This window comes from Hyaena hyaena, unplaced genomic scaffold, assembly GCF_003009895.1.
Source record: "Hyaena hyaena isolate Hyena2069 unplaced genomic scaffold, ASM300989v1 scaffold_86, whole genome shotgun sequence".
In the NCBI taxonomy this organism is placed as follows: Eukaryota; Metazoa; Chordata; class Mammalia; order Carnivora; family Hyaenidae; genus Hyaena; species Hyaena hyaena.
Window position 1 is genome coordinate 1,621,209 of NW_024080721.1, and position 19,921 is coordinate 1,641,129.

The 19,921-nt window shown below is 39.3% G+C and overlaps 1 protein-coding gene across 1 annotated transcript in view; it reads right to left on the bottom strand.

Annotated features, from left to right (window-relative positions):
* DIS3L2 (DIS3 like 3'-5' exoribonuclease 2) overlaps nucleotides 1–19,921 on the bottom strand; it is a 348,824-nt gene that overhangs the window by 207,661 nt on the left and 121,242 nt on the right. Inside the window, exon 6 of the mRNA XM_039234582.1 lies at nucleotides 15,154–15,388. Within this exon, the coding sequence (XP_039090513.1) occupies nucleotides 15,154–15,388 (235 nt within the window). The remainder of the gene's footprint in view (nucleotides 1–15,153; nucleotides 15,389–19,921) is intronic.

Here is a 19,921-nt window from a genome sequence, read left to right on the forward strand (position 1 = left end):
CTCACACTTGGAAGTATTTTTAGTAACTTAACTATATTGAAAATTAATTTGCTATTCTGTTGTTGTTTTATCAAAACCATATCTGTTAATTAGAGCTTCCGATCAGTGAGAAAAGTCAATGTTACCATAGTGGGCTGGTATCATTTGTACCACAAGTGAGGCTGACGTTGGAATCTTACTGAAAGCAAATTCACTGTTTTCACTTAGTGCTATGAAATATGTATACATAAGGTGAGTGCTCCACTGAAAGCCCCTATGGGTAGACTGTATCACATGTCAAGAAGAGCACACAATCTTGTAGGACCCACACAGGCCCAGAATTCTATGATTTCTATGGTAATGTGACTGTAAACAGATATAACCCTTGTCACTAGCATAGACTGGTATGATCTGGAAAGTACCAGATACGGGGATGAGTGGATGGTCTAGAAAGAAAGATTCTAAGGGTCACTGAAATCTAGCGAGCAAGGGACCTTAAATAAGGAGAAAATGATACCACTGCAAAAAGCTGTTGACCTTCCCTTTTCATTACCAGTAAGCCCAAGAAAAGTGGATTATTAAATAGTCCAGGAAGCCAAGTATAAAGCCAGAAGTGGACAGCAAGCAACAGAATCAGGAGCACCATACTGAAAAGGGTTCTAGAGGAGCCATTAGGAAGGTGACTCCAGAGGCCCTCAAGTCTTCACTCAACCTCCACTGAGAAGGGCAGGCACACACAGTGGCGGACATGTTAGACTTGTGGAAAACTCCTATTTTCAGATAAAAGAATGAACAAAGTTTATTATAGATTATTTCTTTTTATATAAATTTCTATTGTAATAAATTTGTGTTAAAAGAGCAAGAAGGACAACAGGCATGTCTATTAGAGGTGCTATAAGGGATGGACTGGGGCAGAGTAGAGTCTGTAAAATAAATTACTTGTAATGTTCTAAAACCCAAGCCCCCTACGCCTGCTGAGATGTCAAAAAGAAATGAAGCACGTAGGTAGGAGGGACTGCATGATAAAAAATGGGAAGAGGAGGAAGTAAAGGACAAGCCAGTGAAAGAATTGGACAAGTTCCAATTATATTTCAATAAATAACAGATGTAATTATTATTACTTCAAGATTTCTTATAATTCATCATGATTTTCTATTTTTATTAACCCTTCTAGTCACCATGTATTTAATTACAAAAAAAAAAATCTTTCAAAAAACCCTACAGTGGGACACCTGGGTGGGTGTCTCAGTTGTTTAAGCATCTGACTTCAGCTCAGGTCATGATGTCACAGTTCATGAGTTTGAGCCCCGCATTGGGCTCTGTGCTGATGATGCACAACTTGCTTGGGATCCCCTCTCTCCCTCTCTCTCTCTCTCTCTCTCTCTCTTTCTCTCTCCCTCTCCCTCTCCCTCAAAATAAATAAATTTTTAAAAGCCCACATTCCTCAAACAGCTAAATAGAGAATTACAACATGAAAGCAATTCTACTCCTAAGTCCAAGTAAATTAAAAACAGGCACACAGATCCTTGAGTACCAATGATCATTTTAGCATTATCCACTCTTCAATAGCCAAAAGGTGGAAACAATCAAGTATTCATGGATAAACAAAATGTGGTACACACAATATAATGAAATATTATTCAGGCATAAAAAGGACTGACATTCTGATACATGCTACAACATGAATGAACTATGAAAACATTATGCTAAAGGAAATAAGACACACACAAAAGAGAAATAGTATATGATCCTACTTTTATGAAATATCAAGAATAGACAAATTTGCAGAGAGGAACAAGATTAGTGGTTATCAGGGGCTGGGGTGGGAGAAATGAAGAGTTAGGGCTCCACAGTTCTAGAGTTCTGGTTAGGATAATGAAAAAGTTTTGGAATAGATGGTGGTAATGGTTGCACAAAATCATGAATGCAATTAATGCAACTGAATTGTATTTTTAAAAATGGTTAAAATGGTAAGCTTTATTCTATATATATTTTACCATATACACACATTTTTTTTTAACCCACAAGAGTTTCTGCTTATTACAGAGACTTGAGGACAAAGGATAGTTTGATAAACAATATTTATGGCTTTCAAGAAGGAGAGCCCAGGGTTAGAAGACAAGGAGAACACAGTAGCTCTTCTAGAAACTAACTACATGTCAGTGACTCTTTAAATTACAATTCCAGTTCAAACTTCTGTCATGAACTTCAACTTGCACTTCCAACTACACATGATCACCTCGGATTTTAACATGTCTAACAGAATATCCTTAGCAATAAAAATAAAATTGGTTACTTACAATAAATAAAAACAGTAAAAATAAATTTCTATTAAAAATTAAACAGGTCACTAGCTGGTGAAATTTCAAAATGAAGGGAAAAATGAAAGAGGTTATGATAATAGGTGCAAACAAAATTGAAATGAAAAGACTGTGTACAACTCGATTCTACTATTTTAGAAGATGTGGTTAAAATATGTGATTTTCCTGGAAAATACGAATTATCAAAATTAATGCAAGAACAGGAAAAAATCCCTACCGAAACCAATAGTCATCAGAGGCAGAGAAGCTGCCAGCTAAAGAAACCCTAGCCCATGTTTCAAGTAGGAGTTCTTTAAACGTTTCAATCATCGAGAAAATTTGATCATTCTCAATGCTGTTTTAATTGCTCCAAAGCACTAAGAAAAAGGCTCCCCAATTCTTCCTACAAAGTTAACAGAGCCTAATACCAAAACAACAAAAACAGTACAATAAAAAGAAACCACAGACCAATCTCACATTTTGCACCAAAAAAAAATCCCAAAATCACAAATTCTTACCAAAGAGAATTGAGCCACATGTTAAAACATGCTATATACCATGACCAAATGAGGGGCATGGTCACATGATGGATGCCAGAATTATTCAACATTTTACGGTAAGTAAATAAGCCAAAGGAAAAACATTATCTTGAAAAAAGCTCAAAACGCACTTGAAAAAGAAAAAGTCAGTACCCATTCCCAACAGAAACTTTTAGTAAAAAAGAAAGAGGACACTTGGTTAACTTGGTCCCAAGCCAACAACCAGCACTGTGCTGGAGGCTGTAATACTGAAAGCATTTCCATTAAAGTCCAGAAGAAGGCAATCACCACTATTATGTAATACAGTTCTTAAAGCAATGGCCAGCGAAATGAGGTAATAAAGAAGAAGCACAAAATTAGAAAGGAAGGTGCAAATTATTATTTGCATGTAAAGCCTATTTCGTAGCTACAAAATGAAAACAACCAACTAAAAAATCATTAGAAATAATAAGAGCACTCGTTAAGGTTTCCAGTTACACACACACACACACACACACACACACACACACACACACACTATAACATCCCAAAGAGGTTTTTTTAATATACCAATGATTACCTGGAGGAAAATGCTAGAAAAAAATGTCCTTTCAAATTAATACCAAAAAATACAAAATACTCAAGTTTTTTCTAATGAGAAATGTGTAAGAAAATGCTAGATATAAACTATTAAGCTTATGAAGAGGACCTAAGATCACGTAATTCACAATATGAATGGGTGTGATAAATTAAGATGTACATAGACCAGGATACAGTAAAAACAGCAGAATAGGGCACAAACTGTCCCCACAAAATACCCCACAACTGAGAAAAGGATTGAGACAATAGATTTTGGCCTGAATTATTATAATTAGTACCCCACAGGAAAAAAAACAAGGGAATAGACCAATTCAATAACCACTTAAAACAAGGAACTAACTAGTGAATTTTCTAACAGTAAAAAATAATTAAAACACACTACAGTCCTGTTCAGCAACTATCAATTCCAACAGTTTAAGCCAGCGGTTCTCCAAATATGGTTTGAGACTGTGTCAGAAGGTCCATAAGATCAAAACTCTTCTCAAAATAATACTAAGACATTATTTGTTCGTTTCATTCTCACTCTGTCCTGATGTAAAGCAGGGATCAGCAACGAAGCCAGGTCCAGCCATGTGCGTTCACGTCGTGCCTGTGTATGTGGTCCCAGCTCTGAAAACATTTACTGTATGGCCCTCTACAGAACACCTTGGCTAACCCTTGCTCTAATGACTAACAGAATGTGTGCTTATGGGTTTTTTTAAAGTGTTTTCTAGAATTTTCCAATATGTGAAAGTATAAACAAGTACATTTTAGAGGTTAATTCCACTTCTTTCTCAGTATTTCCACTGTGATTATATCTACTATAAACTCATTAACTTCATTAACATCCAACAAATCATTATGAAATGTGAAATTCTTCTTAAATGTGCAGAGAAACACAACTAGAAATAAGTAAACAGGGGCACATGGGTGGCACAGTCGGTTGAGTCCCAGGGTTGGGGGATTGAGCCCCACATCAGACTCTGTGCTGAGCATGAAGCCTGCTTAAGATTCTCTTTCCTTCTGCCCCTCTCCCCAGCTCTCTCTTCTAAAATAATAATTCAAAAAACTACATAGATTTAAAGTGCACAAATTGATTGGCCTTGACGTATATACACAATTCAAAACTATCCCATCAAGATAATGAACATGTCTATCACTCCCAAAGCTCCCTTTGGGCCCCTTGGTAATCCATCTCTCCTACTTCTGCCTCAGGCAACCAATGATCTGCCTTTTGTCCATACAAATTAGTTTATATTTTCTAGAGTTTTATATGAATGGACTCTTACAAAGTGTATTCTTTTTTGCTTAGTTTCTTCCATTCATCATAATTTGAGATTCATATATGCTGCTGCACGTATCAACAGTCCACTGATTTTTTTTTTTAACTGCTGAGTTGTATTCGAACAGGTATAGCAAAATTGGTTTTCGTGCCTTTGGATATTTGGGCTATTTCAATTTGGGGCTATTAACAACAACAACAACAACAACAACAACAGCTATGAACTCATATACAAGTCTTTATGTAGACAAAGGCCTTCATTTCTCAAAGGTAAATATCCAGGAATGGAATGTGTATGCTAGCTGCATGGTTACCTTTTAAAGAAATTGTCCCATATGTTTGCCTATATAGGTGGATTAGGAGGAAGTTAACAGAGGACGAAGCGGGAGAAGAAGGGGAAAAATAATTGGGGAGAGGGAGGGAGGCAAACCATGAGAGACTCTTGAATGCCGAGAAAAAACTGAAGGCTGATGGGGGTTGGGGGGAGGGGAAGGGGGGGTGATGGGCATGGAGGAGGGCACTTGTTGGTATGAGCACTGGGTGTTACATATAAACCAACTTGACAATAAACTATAAAATTAAAAGAAAAAAAACAAAGAAAAATAAATAAATAAATTGTCAAACTGTGTTCCAAAGTGACTATACTATTTTATATTCCCACCAGCAGTGCATGGGAGTTCCAGCTGGTCCATGTCCTTGCCAACACTGGTTATGGTCAGTCTTCTTCTTTTTCTTTTCTTTTTTTTTTTTAATGAAATCATTTATTTATTTATATATTTTTTGAGACAGAGAGAGAGAGAGCCATACACTTATGTGAGTAGGAGAGAGACAAAGGGAGACAAGAGGATCCGAAGTAGGCTCCACAATGACAGCAGAGAACCTAATGTGGGGTTCGAACCCACGAACTCCAAGATCATGATGTGAGCCAAAGCTGGATGCAGGAGCCCCTTATGGTCAGTCTTTTCAATGTCAACCAATCTAGTGGTTTTATAGTTGTATCTTATGCTTTTTAATTTGTATTTTCTTAATGACTATGTCAAGCATCTATTCCTATGCTGATTTGCTATCCATATATCTTATTTAGCAAAGTACCTCTTCAAATCTTTAATACAGTTTTTAAATAGGTTGTCTCTTATTGACTTAAAAGAGTTCCTGGGGCGCTTGGGTAGCTCAGTTGGTTAGGTGTCCGACTCTTGATTTTAGCTCAGGTCATGCATGATCTTACAGTTCGTGAGATTGAGCCCCACATCAGGCTCTGCGCTATTAGCACACAAAATAGAAGCTGAAAAGCATCCAATTTCATGTCGACAGTAAGGATGAACTACCAAATCTTCTAAATAGGCTGCAGTCATATTTTTTAGGCTCTGCAGTGCTTCTGACTCCCACATCATACCTGCTAAAGGACAGTCTATGGTGAAGAGGTGGACTTGCAGAATGTGGGGAGCTGATCAAGCACTTTCTTTCTGCAGCTCATATGCTCTGAAGGACAGTACAAGATGAGAACAGGGCAGGGGCGCCTGGGGGGCTCAGTTGGTTAAGTGTCCAACTTCGGCTCGGGTCATGATCTCACAGTTCGTGGGTTTGAGCCTCGCATCGGGCTCTGTGCTGACGGCTAGCTCAGAGCCTGGAGCCTGTTGCGGATTCTGTGTCTCCCTCTTTCTCTCTCTGACCCTCCCCTGCTCATGCGGTCTCTCTCTCTCTCANTCTCTCTCTGACCCTCCCCTGCTCATGCGGTCTCTCTCTCTCTCAGAAATAAATAAAACATTAAAAATTAAAAAAAAAAAAAAAAAAAAAAAAAAAGATGAGAACAGGGCAGCAGTCAGCCCAGAGACCCTAGAGTTGCTGTGCTCGGTGAGCAACACAGCAGAGATGAGATAGGCACAAATACTTTAATGAAAACTCAAAATAGAAATGATCTGATACACAGACAAGAGTACAACTTGCTGTGCAGTAAGGCAGAAAGACATAAACAGCGAGCAATTCATCCACATTAGTGCAATCAGCATTAACCTTCCCACAGTCAAACAAAGCGGCTCTGGAGTCAGCTGTTGGGAAAACAGGGGTGAGGGGGTGAAGAGGAGCAGTAGGCGTCTACAGGAAGCTACTCCCTGAAGAGCTCCCCAAGCACTACAGAAAGTGACTGGCACTTGGCAGGCTTTTGGTGAAAATCCTTGAGACGGATGGAGGTGTGCATTCTCCATCCTTTCACCTTGGTCAGGCGTGTGCTCAGCAGAGCCTCGGGAGCATCCTCATCACTCCGTAAGTGCTGGATGGCTGGCTACACCAATGGCAAAGGTAAGTGGCACAGGCTGTGATGGTTTTGAGACCGGGCAGGCACTAATGGAAGGACCTCCAAAACCATTTCTTCCCATAACTCATCACAACCTCACTGACTAAATCCTTAATATTACAGAAAACATATTTCATCACAGAGCTTTTTAGCTAGACGGAACTTCTGGCATAATTTTGCCTGACTCCTTTATTTCAGAAGTAGAGTGGAGACTACAACCTTGCTTACCTTACTCCGAAGTCCACTACCCTTTCCACCGTCCCAGGCTACCGCTATATCACGCCTGCTCCATGCCAGGTCAAAGAGACATAGAATATAAAATACCAAGGGGCGCCTGGGTGGCTTAGTCGGTTAAGCGTCCGACTTTCGCTTAGGTCATGATCTCGCGGTTCGTGGGGTTCAAGCCCCGCGTCGGGCTCTGTGCTGACTGCCAGCTCAGAGCCTGGAGCCTGTTTCAGTCTGTGACTCCCTCTCTCTCTGACCCTTCCCTGCTCACGCTGTCTCTCTCTCTCCTAGAAATAAATAAAACATTAAAAAAAAAATTAAAAAAAAAAAGAATATAAAATACCTGAAGGTAAGTTATACAAGAAAAAGAGAATGATTTTTTTTTCACTGACTCTGCTACTTAGTTCTTTTTTTTTAATTTAAAAAAATTTTTTTTTACAAATAGTTTATTGTCAAGTTGGTTTCCATATAATACCCAGTGCTCATCCTCACAAGTGCCCTCCTCCATGCCCATCTCCCCCCCCACACACACACCCATCAGTCCTCAGTTTGTTCTCAGCATAAGAGAATGATTTTAATACCTACTGATAATCCTGGACTGAATCAAATTATTCTACCGAGGATTGAGCCACCATGAAATGTTTAATCTGTGCTTTGAGTACTGGTAGCTATGAGGAGGAATATACAGCATAACAGTTAAGAGGAGAAGTCTAGAACCGTTCAATCGTGGCTACATGGCAGAGTGCTGGACTCTCTGGAAAGCTTTTTAAACATGCCAGATCAGCTAGAATCAGAATGCCTGGGGTGGTGTCCAAACACTGATATTTTTTAGAAAGCTACTGGGGGATTCTTCTACAGGATACTTACCAACGGTCTATTATCCCTATGCTCTGGAAATAAAAAGCTACATGTATCTCTGAGATAAATACTATTAATATTCCTGAAACAGGTGCTAAGTATGTTGTAAGAAAAAATAATTGAACATAATGAGGATTAATTATAAAATATAGTGGACCCTTGAACATTTGAACAGCTTGGATCCACTTATACCTGGATTTTTTTCAATAAATACATATAATAATGTAAATGTATTTCTTCCTTTTGATTTTCTCAATAACATTTTCTTCCTCTAGCTTACTTTATTTAAGAAAAGAATATCTAATAAATATACAAAATATGCATTAATCAACTGCTTATGTTATCAGTAAAGCTTCCAGTCAATAGTAGGCTATTAACAGTTGAGTTTTGGGGAAGTCAAAAGTTGAATGTGGATTTTTGACTACATGGGAGTTCAGTGCCCCAACCCCTGACTGTACTTAGGTAGGGTCTAGCACATAGTAAATACTCAATTAGTATCAGTGACTGTGATTATTATGTGTAAATACAATATCGGTATGCATATATACAAATATATATCAGGGTATATCTTTTTTTTTTTAATGTTTTATTTACTTCTAGGAGAGAGAGAGAGAGAGACAGTGTGAGCAGGGGAGGGTCAGAGAGAGAGGGAGTCACAGACTGAAACAGGCTCCAGGCTCTGAGCTGGCAGTCAGCACAGAGGCCGACACGGGGCTCGAACCCACGAACCGCGAGATCATGACCTAAGCGAAAGTCGGACGCTTAACTGACTAAGCCACCCAGGCGCCCCCAGGTATATCTTAATATACACATAACACCCCTAACAATACAACTTCAAAATATACCAAGCCACAATCTAGTTAAAGAACAACTTATAAGGAAATTAAATACTTAGAACTAACTAATAATAAAAATACTGTATATCAAAATCTTTGGAATACAGCTAAAGAAGTATTTGGGGGGAAATTTATAGCTTTGAAAACATTTCAAAGGAAACAAGAAAGATTAAAAGTAATAAGCTAAGTATTTAACTCAAGAAGTTAGGAGAAGGGCAAAAAAGCAAACCCCTAAAATAAAGAATTAAATAACAAAGATAAGGGCTCCCTGGTTGGCTAAGTTGGTTAAGTGTCCAACTCTTGGTTTTGGCTCAGGTCATGATCTCACAGCTCATGAGACAGAACCTCACGTTGCTTGGGAGTCTCTCTCTTCCTCTGCCTCTCCCCCATTCACTCGCATTCTCTCTCTCAATAAGCTTCACTAAATAAATAACAAAGATAAGGACAAGTATCAATGATATACAGAATAGCATCATCAACAATAAACAAAGAAAAAGAAGACAACCAAAAAGCATGTTCCTTGAAAAGATTAATAAGATAGATCTTTGGCAAGCAAGAATTACCAGGAAAGGGGGACCTGACTCATTTGCTTAAGCGGCAGACTCTTGCTTTCAGCTCAGGTTATGATATCCCAGTTTGTGACACTGAGCCCCATATCAGGCTCTCCACTGACAGTGCGCGGAGCCTGCTTCTGATTCTCTCTCTCCCTCCCCTACTCACATTCGCTCTCTCTCAAAATAAAGAAACGTTAAAAAAAAAAAAGAGTTACCAAGAAAAAAAGAAAGAAGATTCAAAATCAAAATACAGAATGAAAAGGGAGGCAAAAGTACAGGCACAACAAGTTTTCTTAAATAATTAAGAACTATTAAAGAGTATCAGGATTATCTGTAGGGTAATAAATTCAAAAAGATAAATTCCCATTAAATTATGCCAAACTTGGCACAAAAACAAAGAGAGAAGTTGAACCAACCAGTCAGTATAAAAGAGATGAAACGAGCAAAGATCTTGCCTTCTGAAAAACAGCAGGTGCGAACAACTCTACAAGGAGTTCTACCAAATTTTACAGAGTTCCCATCCTACGCAACCTGTTTTGGAAAAATAAGAAAGCCAAAAACTGACCAGAACATTTCATGAAGCAACATACTCTTGATTCTAAAAATCAGATGACAACAAAATGATAGATCTACTTAACATTATAGAAAAATTCTGCCCTAAATATTACCTAAGTAAATCCAACAGTATATTTAAAAAATCATAATACATTGAGACTAAACAGGATTTATCCAAGAATTCAAGAACATCTTTCAATTCTTAGGATGGTTCAATATCAGAAATAGATTTGGAAAGAAACCAGGTAATAATCTCAAAAAACAAAGAATCCACATTACAAAGTCAAGCAAAAGACAAAACTATGCAGTTAAAAAAAGAAAGATTATACTGGAGAATATCTATTTGAACTAAGAATAGGGAAAAACTTAAAAACCTATAAAATACACAATTAATTCTATCCCATTAAAATTAAGGGTTTTTGTTCAATAAAAGACATGACAAGGTTAGTGGAGAAATGACTAAATGACAGAATGGCAGAAGATATTTGTAATGCCAAAAGTAGAAATGGATTATTATAGTGAATAGTACAGAAATTCCTGCAAATCGACAAATATCATATGTTTGCACATATAGGAGGATTAGGAGGAACTTAACTGAGGAACATGGGGGAGAAGAAGGGGGGAAATGGTAGGGGAAAGGGAGAGAGGCAAACCATGAGAGACTCTTGAATGCTGACAAAAACTGAGGACTGATGGATGTGGCGGCGGGGGGGGGGGATGGGCATGGAGGAAGGAAGGCACTTGTAGGAATGAGCACTGGGTGTTATATGGAAACAAATTTGACAATAAACTATTTGTAAAAAAAAAAAAAAAAGAAATTCCTGCAAATCAACAAGAGAACAGTAACCCTGATAGAACAATAGGCAAATGATATAAAAGGGAAATTTACAGAATTAGTCTAGACTACAAAAACTAGAAAGCTGGATAATTCTGGCTGTTGGCAGGAATAAGAAGATACAAGAAGCCTCAGGCACTGCTGGTGGAGGTATAGACTGCTGGAATCATTCTGGCTTGGGTCAAAACCTCAATTAATAAAGAACTGCTCCTCCGCTGCCTTGTAGAATATATATCCTTTGTGCATATATTTCTTTTGGGGACTTCATAGGGAGGAATGGCTAGTCTAGCACAGGATTTGGGCCTGAGACAATCTAGATCCTGACCAAATACCTCTACCTGAATCACACCTGATAGGATTGCACTGTCCATTGATTCAGTCTAAAAGACACAGAAGCCAAAATTCCTCTGTACCCTTCTAACACAGGTCTGGACATGGCTTTACCTTTTTTTAAAATGAGCTTTCAAAACACTGTCCCAAATTGTGGTTGATAGGAAATCATAATATATTTAATTTTTAATATAATTTCTGAACTAAACCTGTCTTTTTTTTTTTTTTTTTCTAGGAGAGAGAGAGAGACAGCGTGAGCAGGGGAGGGTCAGAGAGAGAGGGAGATACAGACTCTGAAATTGGCTCCAGGCTCTGAGCTGGCAGTCAGCACAGAGCCCGACGAGGGGCTCGAACCCACGAACCGCGAGATCATGACCTAAGCGAAAGTCGGACGCTTAACCGACTAAGCCATCCAGGCGCCCCTAAACCTGACTGTCTTTGAGTTGTACTAATTATCACTTAGGGAAGATGTGATCTCAGAACCTGGAAACAGAAGAAATTTAGCTCAGACAAAGAAAAGTCGGAAGAATGTGTTCTTGGGATTTAAATAACCAAGAAATACCGCAAGAGAATAATCATATGGGTCTGCTTTTCTTACCCAAAGGGAAATACAGTCACTTTTCATCCAAGGGAAGGGAACTTAAACATAGGCACTGAACAGGCATGTCATTGGAAGGAGACGAACCTTAAGTGAGGAAAAGAAAAAAAAAAGGTCTCATCCTGATCCCGAAGGTGACTTGGGCAGGCCCCAGAAGGAGAAGTAAGATTCAGCTCTCAGAAGACATCAAGGATTCCATGCAGATTCTTCCTTCAGAAAAGAGATGGAGGCGGCCAGGAGATAGGAGACAGTGAAAGGGTCACCAGCTCCACATTCAAGCCCATGTTCAGTCATCAGGATACTGGTAGAGGCTTGTCTCCAAACCAGAAAACTGAACATGATCTCTGGCAGACCCAGCTAGGACAGAGAACAGGAAATGTGCATCACAACCTGATGAGGTCATGATCCCCAAGATTCAGAGGCCAAAACTGCTCTTGAAATTCCTGAGGATGAAAGACGCAGAGCTATGGCATCAGTTGGGCATCATGATTTTTATCCTTTGGAGTTTGCTAACCAGACAACCATTACCCAGATAGGTGACAACAAGGAAAATTTCTTTGGGTTGTAATGTCTCTATCCAGGTGGCAGGTTTCTGTGCCGACAACAGTGCTACTGTCTGGAAAGTGGCAAAGGCTCAGCCATGGGAGCCCGTGGGGCTGGACCTATAAAAGGGGCCCAGCTCATTGGCCTGTTCTCTCCCTCAGGGGCTGAGGATGATGTGCTCAGTGCTGTCTTCCTAGAAGAAACTACTGGTTAGGTCTGAGGTGCCCAGAGAAACTTTTCTCTTCACGCAACAACAGACGCTTGTGGCAGATCCCCAGGCTATCTGCTCACTTACCAGAGAAACTGGTAGTTACAGTAAAGACAGGAAAGTTTCCTGGGCAAACAGGGATATACAATGTGGACACATGCAATAGACAACGTGTCCTTTAGGTAAAAGAAACATGGTATTAAAAATAAATAAAAAACACTCTTTGGAACACAAGTGTGAACTGGGATTAATAACCCTTTGCAATTACGCACAAAGCAAAGAACCTTTCTAGAAGTCTTAGGAAAAGTTTATAATGTTCTTAAGGTTATGGTTTGTTTCAATAACAAATTTCAAAACCTTAAATGGTGCAAAAAGTACTAACATTCCAACTGTAACCAGATTTTATGTTATCCAGAGAAGAGAAGCTGGTTGAAATATCCTAAAAAACACCGTTATTTTTTTAAAAGAACAAATTGCCATTTTCCTAAATATCAAGAGGGCAAGAAATAAGAAACAGCCATGTGGTTTCACAAACTCTCTATTTAGAGGCTAGCAGGAAAGAAAAATTTGTACCACACACTGTGGGAAGAATTAAGTCCATTCCCTCAGTCAGGCCTAGTAAGGAAGACAGAAAAAGACAGAAAAACCATAAAAAGAGTAAGGAAAAAACATGCATACAGTAGACATGTAAAGGGTTCAGTGATATTTACTTGTAAGAGAGAAGGAGGGAAACTACAACAGAGGACAAATCAAGAGCAAGTCTGGCATTAGAATTTCCCAAACAAAGTTTCATCTACCCTGACATCAATTCTGTCATCATTCCCATCCACCAATACTTTCTCACCCTTGTACTGGTATGAACCACTAATAAGAAATCAAGGCATCTTCTCCCTTCAACTTGGAGCCCAGGGGAAAAGAGGCTCCTGAGGTCTGCCAGGTCCAATCACCAGAGCTAGGTTTCCATGAAGCAGTTTTGGACCAAATACTAAATAAGTTTTGAAGTGCTCCTTTGCCTGGCCTTGCCCTGCAAGTATCTCTCTCCCTTGGTGATCTTGTTGATGGAGAATCTGGCTATCTAGAGTCCTGGTTATTTCCCTTTCTTCTCATACAGAGGACATGACTCACAGTACTGACGCCATCACTATATAAATGCACTCTCAGAAGAGGGTCACAGTATCCAACTGCTTTTAAAGGAAGAAAGAAAAAACATCAGAAGAATGAATCTCGAGGAAGAACTTCTCACCAAAGTTGGCTGGGTCTCAAACAGGAAATCACTAGTTAACCAGGAAAGCCATGAAACAACCGGGGTGCCTCAGGTCAGTGTACCTGGTGGGCCACTGCAGGACTCTCTTCATTTAAAAGGAATTTCACAGTTGGAAAGTCCTTCTGAATGAGCAGTACTTGGCACCAAAAAGCTAGGCATGTTTTCAGAAAACGCTCACCACCCCAGGTCACTACCTCATCAGCAGTGAAGAAACAGGGTGATCCTTATGCAGTCACTTCCTGAAATCACCTCCAGCTTACTTCAGGGTGTCAGTGAGATCTGCTCACCAGGCCCTATCACCAGGTGTCCGCAAAACATCCTCTTTTAGTAATATGCTGGCATGTCTTCTAGCCTTTCAAGGGGACTGTGCCAGAAACCTCTTCCTGATAAAAACCAAAACAAAACAAGACACCAACAACAACTCATAATCTAGTCGGCCTAGCCAGGTCAATCGTTTCCATTTCATAGTATAGATAAAATTCAATTTGGCTGGGAAAAATACTCCCTGTATTTAAAATGTCTTAGACATCTCTACAGCAAAATATTCCAATTTGGGGGCTACCTTCCCGTTAAGTTTCCCAGCGTGTGGTCAGCTAGGGCCCTTGGTCATAGCTCTCCCCCCGCGTATTTGCAACTGCTTTCTTCAGCCTCCAGAGGACACATGGCTTGGATTTTGATTAGAGACAATAAGACTGGCTTTCTTCAAGGTTTACAATCAAAACACTGTGTAAATATAATCTACTTTATCAAATTTAAGGTGGTCCATTCTCACTACCAATGACAAAAATATCTTTTAAAATATCATTTAAAAGACCCACTGAGTTGGGGTGCCTGGGTGGCTCAGCCGGGTGAGCGTCTGACTTCGGCTCAGATCATGATCTCATGGCTCATGAGTTCCAGCCCTGCATCAGGCTCTGTGCTTATAGCTCAGAGCCTGGAGCCTGCTTCGGACTCTGTGTCTCCCTCTTTCTTTGCCCCTCCCCCACTTGCACTCTGTCTCTCTTTCAAAACTAAACACTGAAAATTTAAAAAAATAATATAAAAATAAAAGATACTGAGTTAAAGCAAAATGACAGGTAAAATGAAGTGCTTTTTTGGATTTGAAAGATCAGTTTAATTCTGTTCATATGAGCCACAGGGGTGGACTGGGCTCATCACAGGAAATGTCAAGGTTGGCTATCAACACAACCCAAGACCCATTAGGAAAAGACAGCTGACCACAGGAACCAGCAGCAAGAAGCTGTCACAGATCCCCCTTTCCTAAAAGCTGCCACTGGTTAGAAATTGGGAAGGTCCCAACTGTACCACGTAATTAGGTGTGAAGCACAGAGAGAATCCCGATACTTAAAACACTCAGGTTAGTGTAAAATAACATGTCAGGCAGCAATCCAGGACTCACCTTTGTCATGAACACAAACTGAGAGTTTCTTAACACCATCAACCAGGACATTCTGTGTGTTGCCATGTCCATCTTCTGAGTCGCTGTCATCAAACTGAGCCTCTATAATGACATCAGGACTGTCATTATAGCCTTTCACGGACTGCTGCGGGAGATGGCTTCCAAAGGGCTCTTCAGGGAGATCTAATTCATCGGTACCTTCTGTTTCTTTGTCATTGCTCTCTGGTTTAATTACCTGAAGAAAATAGAAAAGTTCTGCTAAATCACTGGAGGGAAATAACAGATTTTTCTTTTTTCATTTTTCTTTCCAAAGGAAAAAAACTGCACATTCAGAAGCTCAAGCAATGGACGCTCACCATATAGCCTGAAAAAGAATATTTTCCAGGTACACGGCCTATCTTATGGAAATGATCAATTCAGCAGTGCCAGGGTGACACTCAGCTCCTCAAGATGCGCAAGATTAATGCCAGAGCCACTCCTCATTTTTCTGATGTACATTTTCATCTCCTCTCCCCAGAGGCCCTGAATACCACAAGGACTATGCCGCTTCACACGGCTTCATCACAAGGGATCAATGAGTGCCTTCAGAGGTGATAAAAGAACTCAACACAGTATGCTACTGCGCGCCCAAATGAAACCACAAGAATGTAAGATGAAATGGGAAAAAAAAAAAAAATTAAGTGTAAATAAGAGTTTACAAATGGTCTCATGAAAAATGTAAACTCTTAGTTCTCCATTTTGAGGCTTGAAATCAGTAGAGAAAGCACACAACTGATGGATATTTATAGCATTGAGAATGAAGCATTATATAATATGAAAAATATTTTCAAAGAAAGAAAAAGAGTAAAGCAAACAGAAGAAGAGTGCAGATACTAATCCACTTAATAAACTTGTCGCATAACAGTCATATGTTAGTACTTTGATTTCTAAAGCTCCTATGGATTTCTGTAGCAATTTCTCTGTGTTTATATTTGAGAGGTCTAATATTTTTCTCAGGTTAAAGTTTCAAGTTAGACGCCTGCCTTCAACAAGCCAGATTAACATCTGAATCAGACCACACAAAGATCATATTAATAAGGGATCTCTGTCTTACACAAGGCAGGGAAAGTTATTAAAAGAAATCTTTCCCAAAACATTTTAATGTCACAGATTCCAATTAACATTACCATCCCCAAATAATGAATATTATATTTAGCCAGAAAATAAAAATACTACAAAGGTATTCACAATCACAATAAAGATTCTAAGAATATATTCCCAAGTTTTTTAAAAAGTGACTTCAAGAAAATGTGGTAACAGAAAAATTTGTAAACAATAGTTAATTTTCCAGAGTAAAATTGTGCCTTTTAACAGCATTTTCTTGATTCCCAATTTCTGAATATATTTAATGAAATTTTCTTTCAACTCTTGCCATGTTTTGACTCTTGTCAGAGTCATTCAATCATCTACTCATTTTTTCATTCATTCATCTATTCATTATTTCATTATGAGAAGTCTGAAAGTTCTCTTTCCTTGATAGTAAAAGAAAAAAATTCAGCTGGCTAGGCCAAATATCTCTAAAAAGATCCCCTCAGGCCCCTACCTGCGTAAGAACATAAAAGTAAAGCCATAGTAACATCTTTAAATTAATATGCAAATCATAAACCCAGCTCTGCTTGTCACATAAGTCCGGTTTTCATACCTGACCCAACTTTGACCATTCAAAAAACAGAATTCGCTGACAGGTTAGAGGAGAAAAAGAATTTGACATCACTCAAATCAGCAAACTTAGTCAATTTCCTTAACTGTGCCTGGCAAATTCAATAACAATTAGGAAGATCTGCCCCTGACCGTGCTTGAAAAATGTACAGACCTTGAACACTGTCGGAATAGCCCAAAGCCCAGGGAGGAGGTGTGCACACACACTCTGTGTCTAAAGTATAGTGGCTACAACAGGATCACTGATCCCTTTTTTTTCTACACCATTCTCATACATAACTTCTCTCAGAGAGAAGAGGTGGGGCTAGGGCTGAAAGAGAATGACTGGCTTGCTAGAGTTAGACTTGCAGGTAACAGTCTTCTGGAATGATGTTAAGTGAAGGGTCCAGGCTTTTAGTTTCCATTATGTATTTATTCCTGCCACTAATGGCTTGACAAAGGATTTGGTTCCCACAGGCCATGAAGAAAATCTTATAAGGGGAATCAGAATTCTGATATTACCAAATTTGAATGCTTAACTATCCTACAATGAAAAGTAGTCTTTCCCTGTATGCTTGTGTGTGTGAGTGTGTGTGTGTAAAATATAATAATTCTGTAATCGCCATTATTCTGCTATTAAGAATTATGCTTTGCTCAAATATAAATGGTTCAAATAGAAGTCAATGTGAAGAGGAGATCAGGGGAAAGCAGTAACTAGAGTAAGGCAAGTCTGATTGTATAGCACATTTTAAAACCAGAGCCCAGCTGACTTTATGATAATCTCCATGGTTTAGATTAGCTACATTCAAGAATTAGTATTTTAGGCACTAAATTTACTTCTGAGTTACTGAATCAAAAATGTCCTACAGAAGCAGGACTTTATAAATCAAGTCACTCAAAACTGTGTAATAAAAATATCAATTAATATGCTGTATTTTGAAGTATTTTCATTCTATTTTGTTATGCCAGTACACAAAAGAATAGAAATATGTTCTTAAAAAAAAAAAAAAAAGGTCAGGGCGCCTGGGTGGCTCAGGCTGTTAAGCCCTCCAACTTCGGTTCAGGTCATGATCTCGCAGTCTGTGGGTTCAAACTCCACATTGGGCTCTGTGCTGACAGCTCAGAGCCTGGGGCCTGCCTCGGATTCTGTGTCTCCCTCTCTCTCTCTCTCTCTCTCTGCCCCTCCCCTGCTTATGCGCAAGTTCTCTCTCTCTCTCAAAATATAAACATTAAAAAAAATTATTTAAAAACTTTTTTTGTTTTTATTTATTTCTGAGAGAATGAGAGAGACAGCGTGAGCAGGGGAGGGTCAGAGAGAGAGGGAGACATGCTCAATTGGGGAAAGTGCTTGTTGGGATGGGCACTGGGTGTTGTATGGAAGCCATCTGACAATAAATTATACTAAATAAAATAAATTTAAAAAGCATGCTCAATAAATATTGGTTTCCTTCTCTTCTGAAGAGAATGAGAAAGACTTAAATCAATTATAAAAGAAGTATTCTTAAAAAAAAATGACAAGAAATGAATAAAATGACTACCAAGCAGCAAGAACCAGCTAAATTCCGGTGCCTATCTCCATGACACTACATGATACCGTACTGCCCTCCATTAACACTGTCTGGAACTAGGAAAAAGTCACCAGTTACTTTACCACAGTTGAAACTTAATCTCCATCAGAAACAAATACAAATACAGACATAAATGAAAAGGAATAAAATTGGAAGACATTAAAGTAAATGTACTTTTCTAAAACAATTCTAGTGATGCCTGGGTGGCTCTGTTGGCTAAGCATCCAACTTCTGTTCAGCTTATGATCTCACAATTCATGAGTCTGAGCCCCGCATCCAGCTCTCTTTGCTGTCAACACAGAGCCAGCTTCAGATCCTCTGTCTCCCTCTCTCTCTGCTCCTCCCCAACTTGTGCTCTCCCTCTCGCTCTCAAAAATGAATAAACAGGGGCACCTGGGTGGCTCAGTCGGCTGAGCGTCCGACTTCGGCTCAGGTCATAATCTCACGGTTTGTGGGTTGGAGCCCCGCATCGGGCCCTGTGCTGACAGCTAGCTCAGAGCCTGGAGCCAGTTTCAGATTCTGTACCTCTCCCTCTATCTCTGACCCTCCCCTGCTCACGCTGTCTCTTTCTCTCCCTCAGAAATAAATAAAAACATTTAAAAAATGAATAAACATTTTAAAAACGTAAATAATTCTAAGCCTTCATATCTCAATTACAGCTCCAGTTTTGGGGCACTTGGGTGGCTCCATGGATTAAGCACCTGACTCATTGATTTTGGCTTAGGTCGTGACCTCACAGTTGTGAGATGGAGCCCCGCGTCAGGCTCTGCACTGAGCGTAGAGCCTGCTTAAGATTCTCTCTCCCTCTCCCTCTGCCCCTCCCCTGCTTGTGCACACTCTTTTTCAATCAATCCATCTTACAACTCCAGTTTCAATGTAAACTCAAATGTAACCATAAAGCTCACCATTCCCCAATCTGAAAACAACAGTTGCAGCAAGAAAAATTGTGAATGCCTGATAAAAAAGAGAAAAGGCTAGGTTTATTCCTAGGCATTTTATGGTTTTTTGTGCAATTGTGAATGGGACCAGTTTCTTGATTTCTCTTTCTGCTGCTTCATTGTTGGTGTATAAAAATGCAACCAATTTCTGTACCTTGATTTTGTACCCTGCAACTTTGCTGATCTCATGGATCGGTTCTAGTAGGCTTCTGGTGGAGTCTGTTGGATTTTCTATGTAGAGTATCATGTGGTCTGCAAAAAGTGAAAGTTTGACTTCTTTGCCAATTCTGATGCCTTTTATTTCCTTTTGTTGTCTGATGGCTGATGCTAGGACTTCCAGTGCTATGTTAAACAACAGTGGTGAGAGTGGACATCCCTGTTATGTTCCTGATCTCAGGGAAAAAGCTCTCAGTTTTTCCCCATTGAGGATGATGTTAGCTAAGGGCTTCTCATAGATGGCTTTTATGATGTTTAAGTAAGTTCTTTCTATCCCATCTTTCTCCAGGGTCTTTATTAAGAAGTGATGCTGTATTTTGTCAAATGCTTTTTCTACATCTATCGACAGGATCATATGGTTTTTATCTT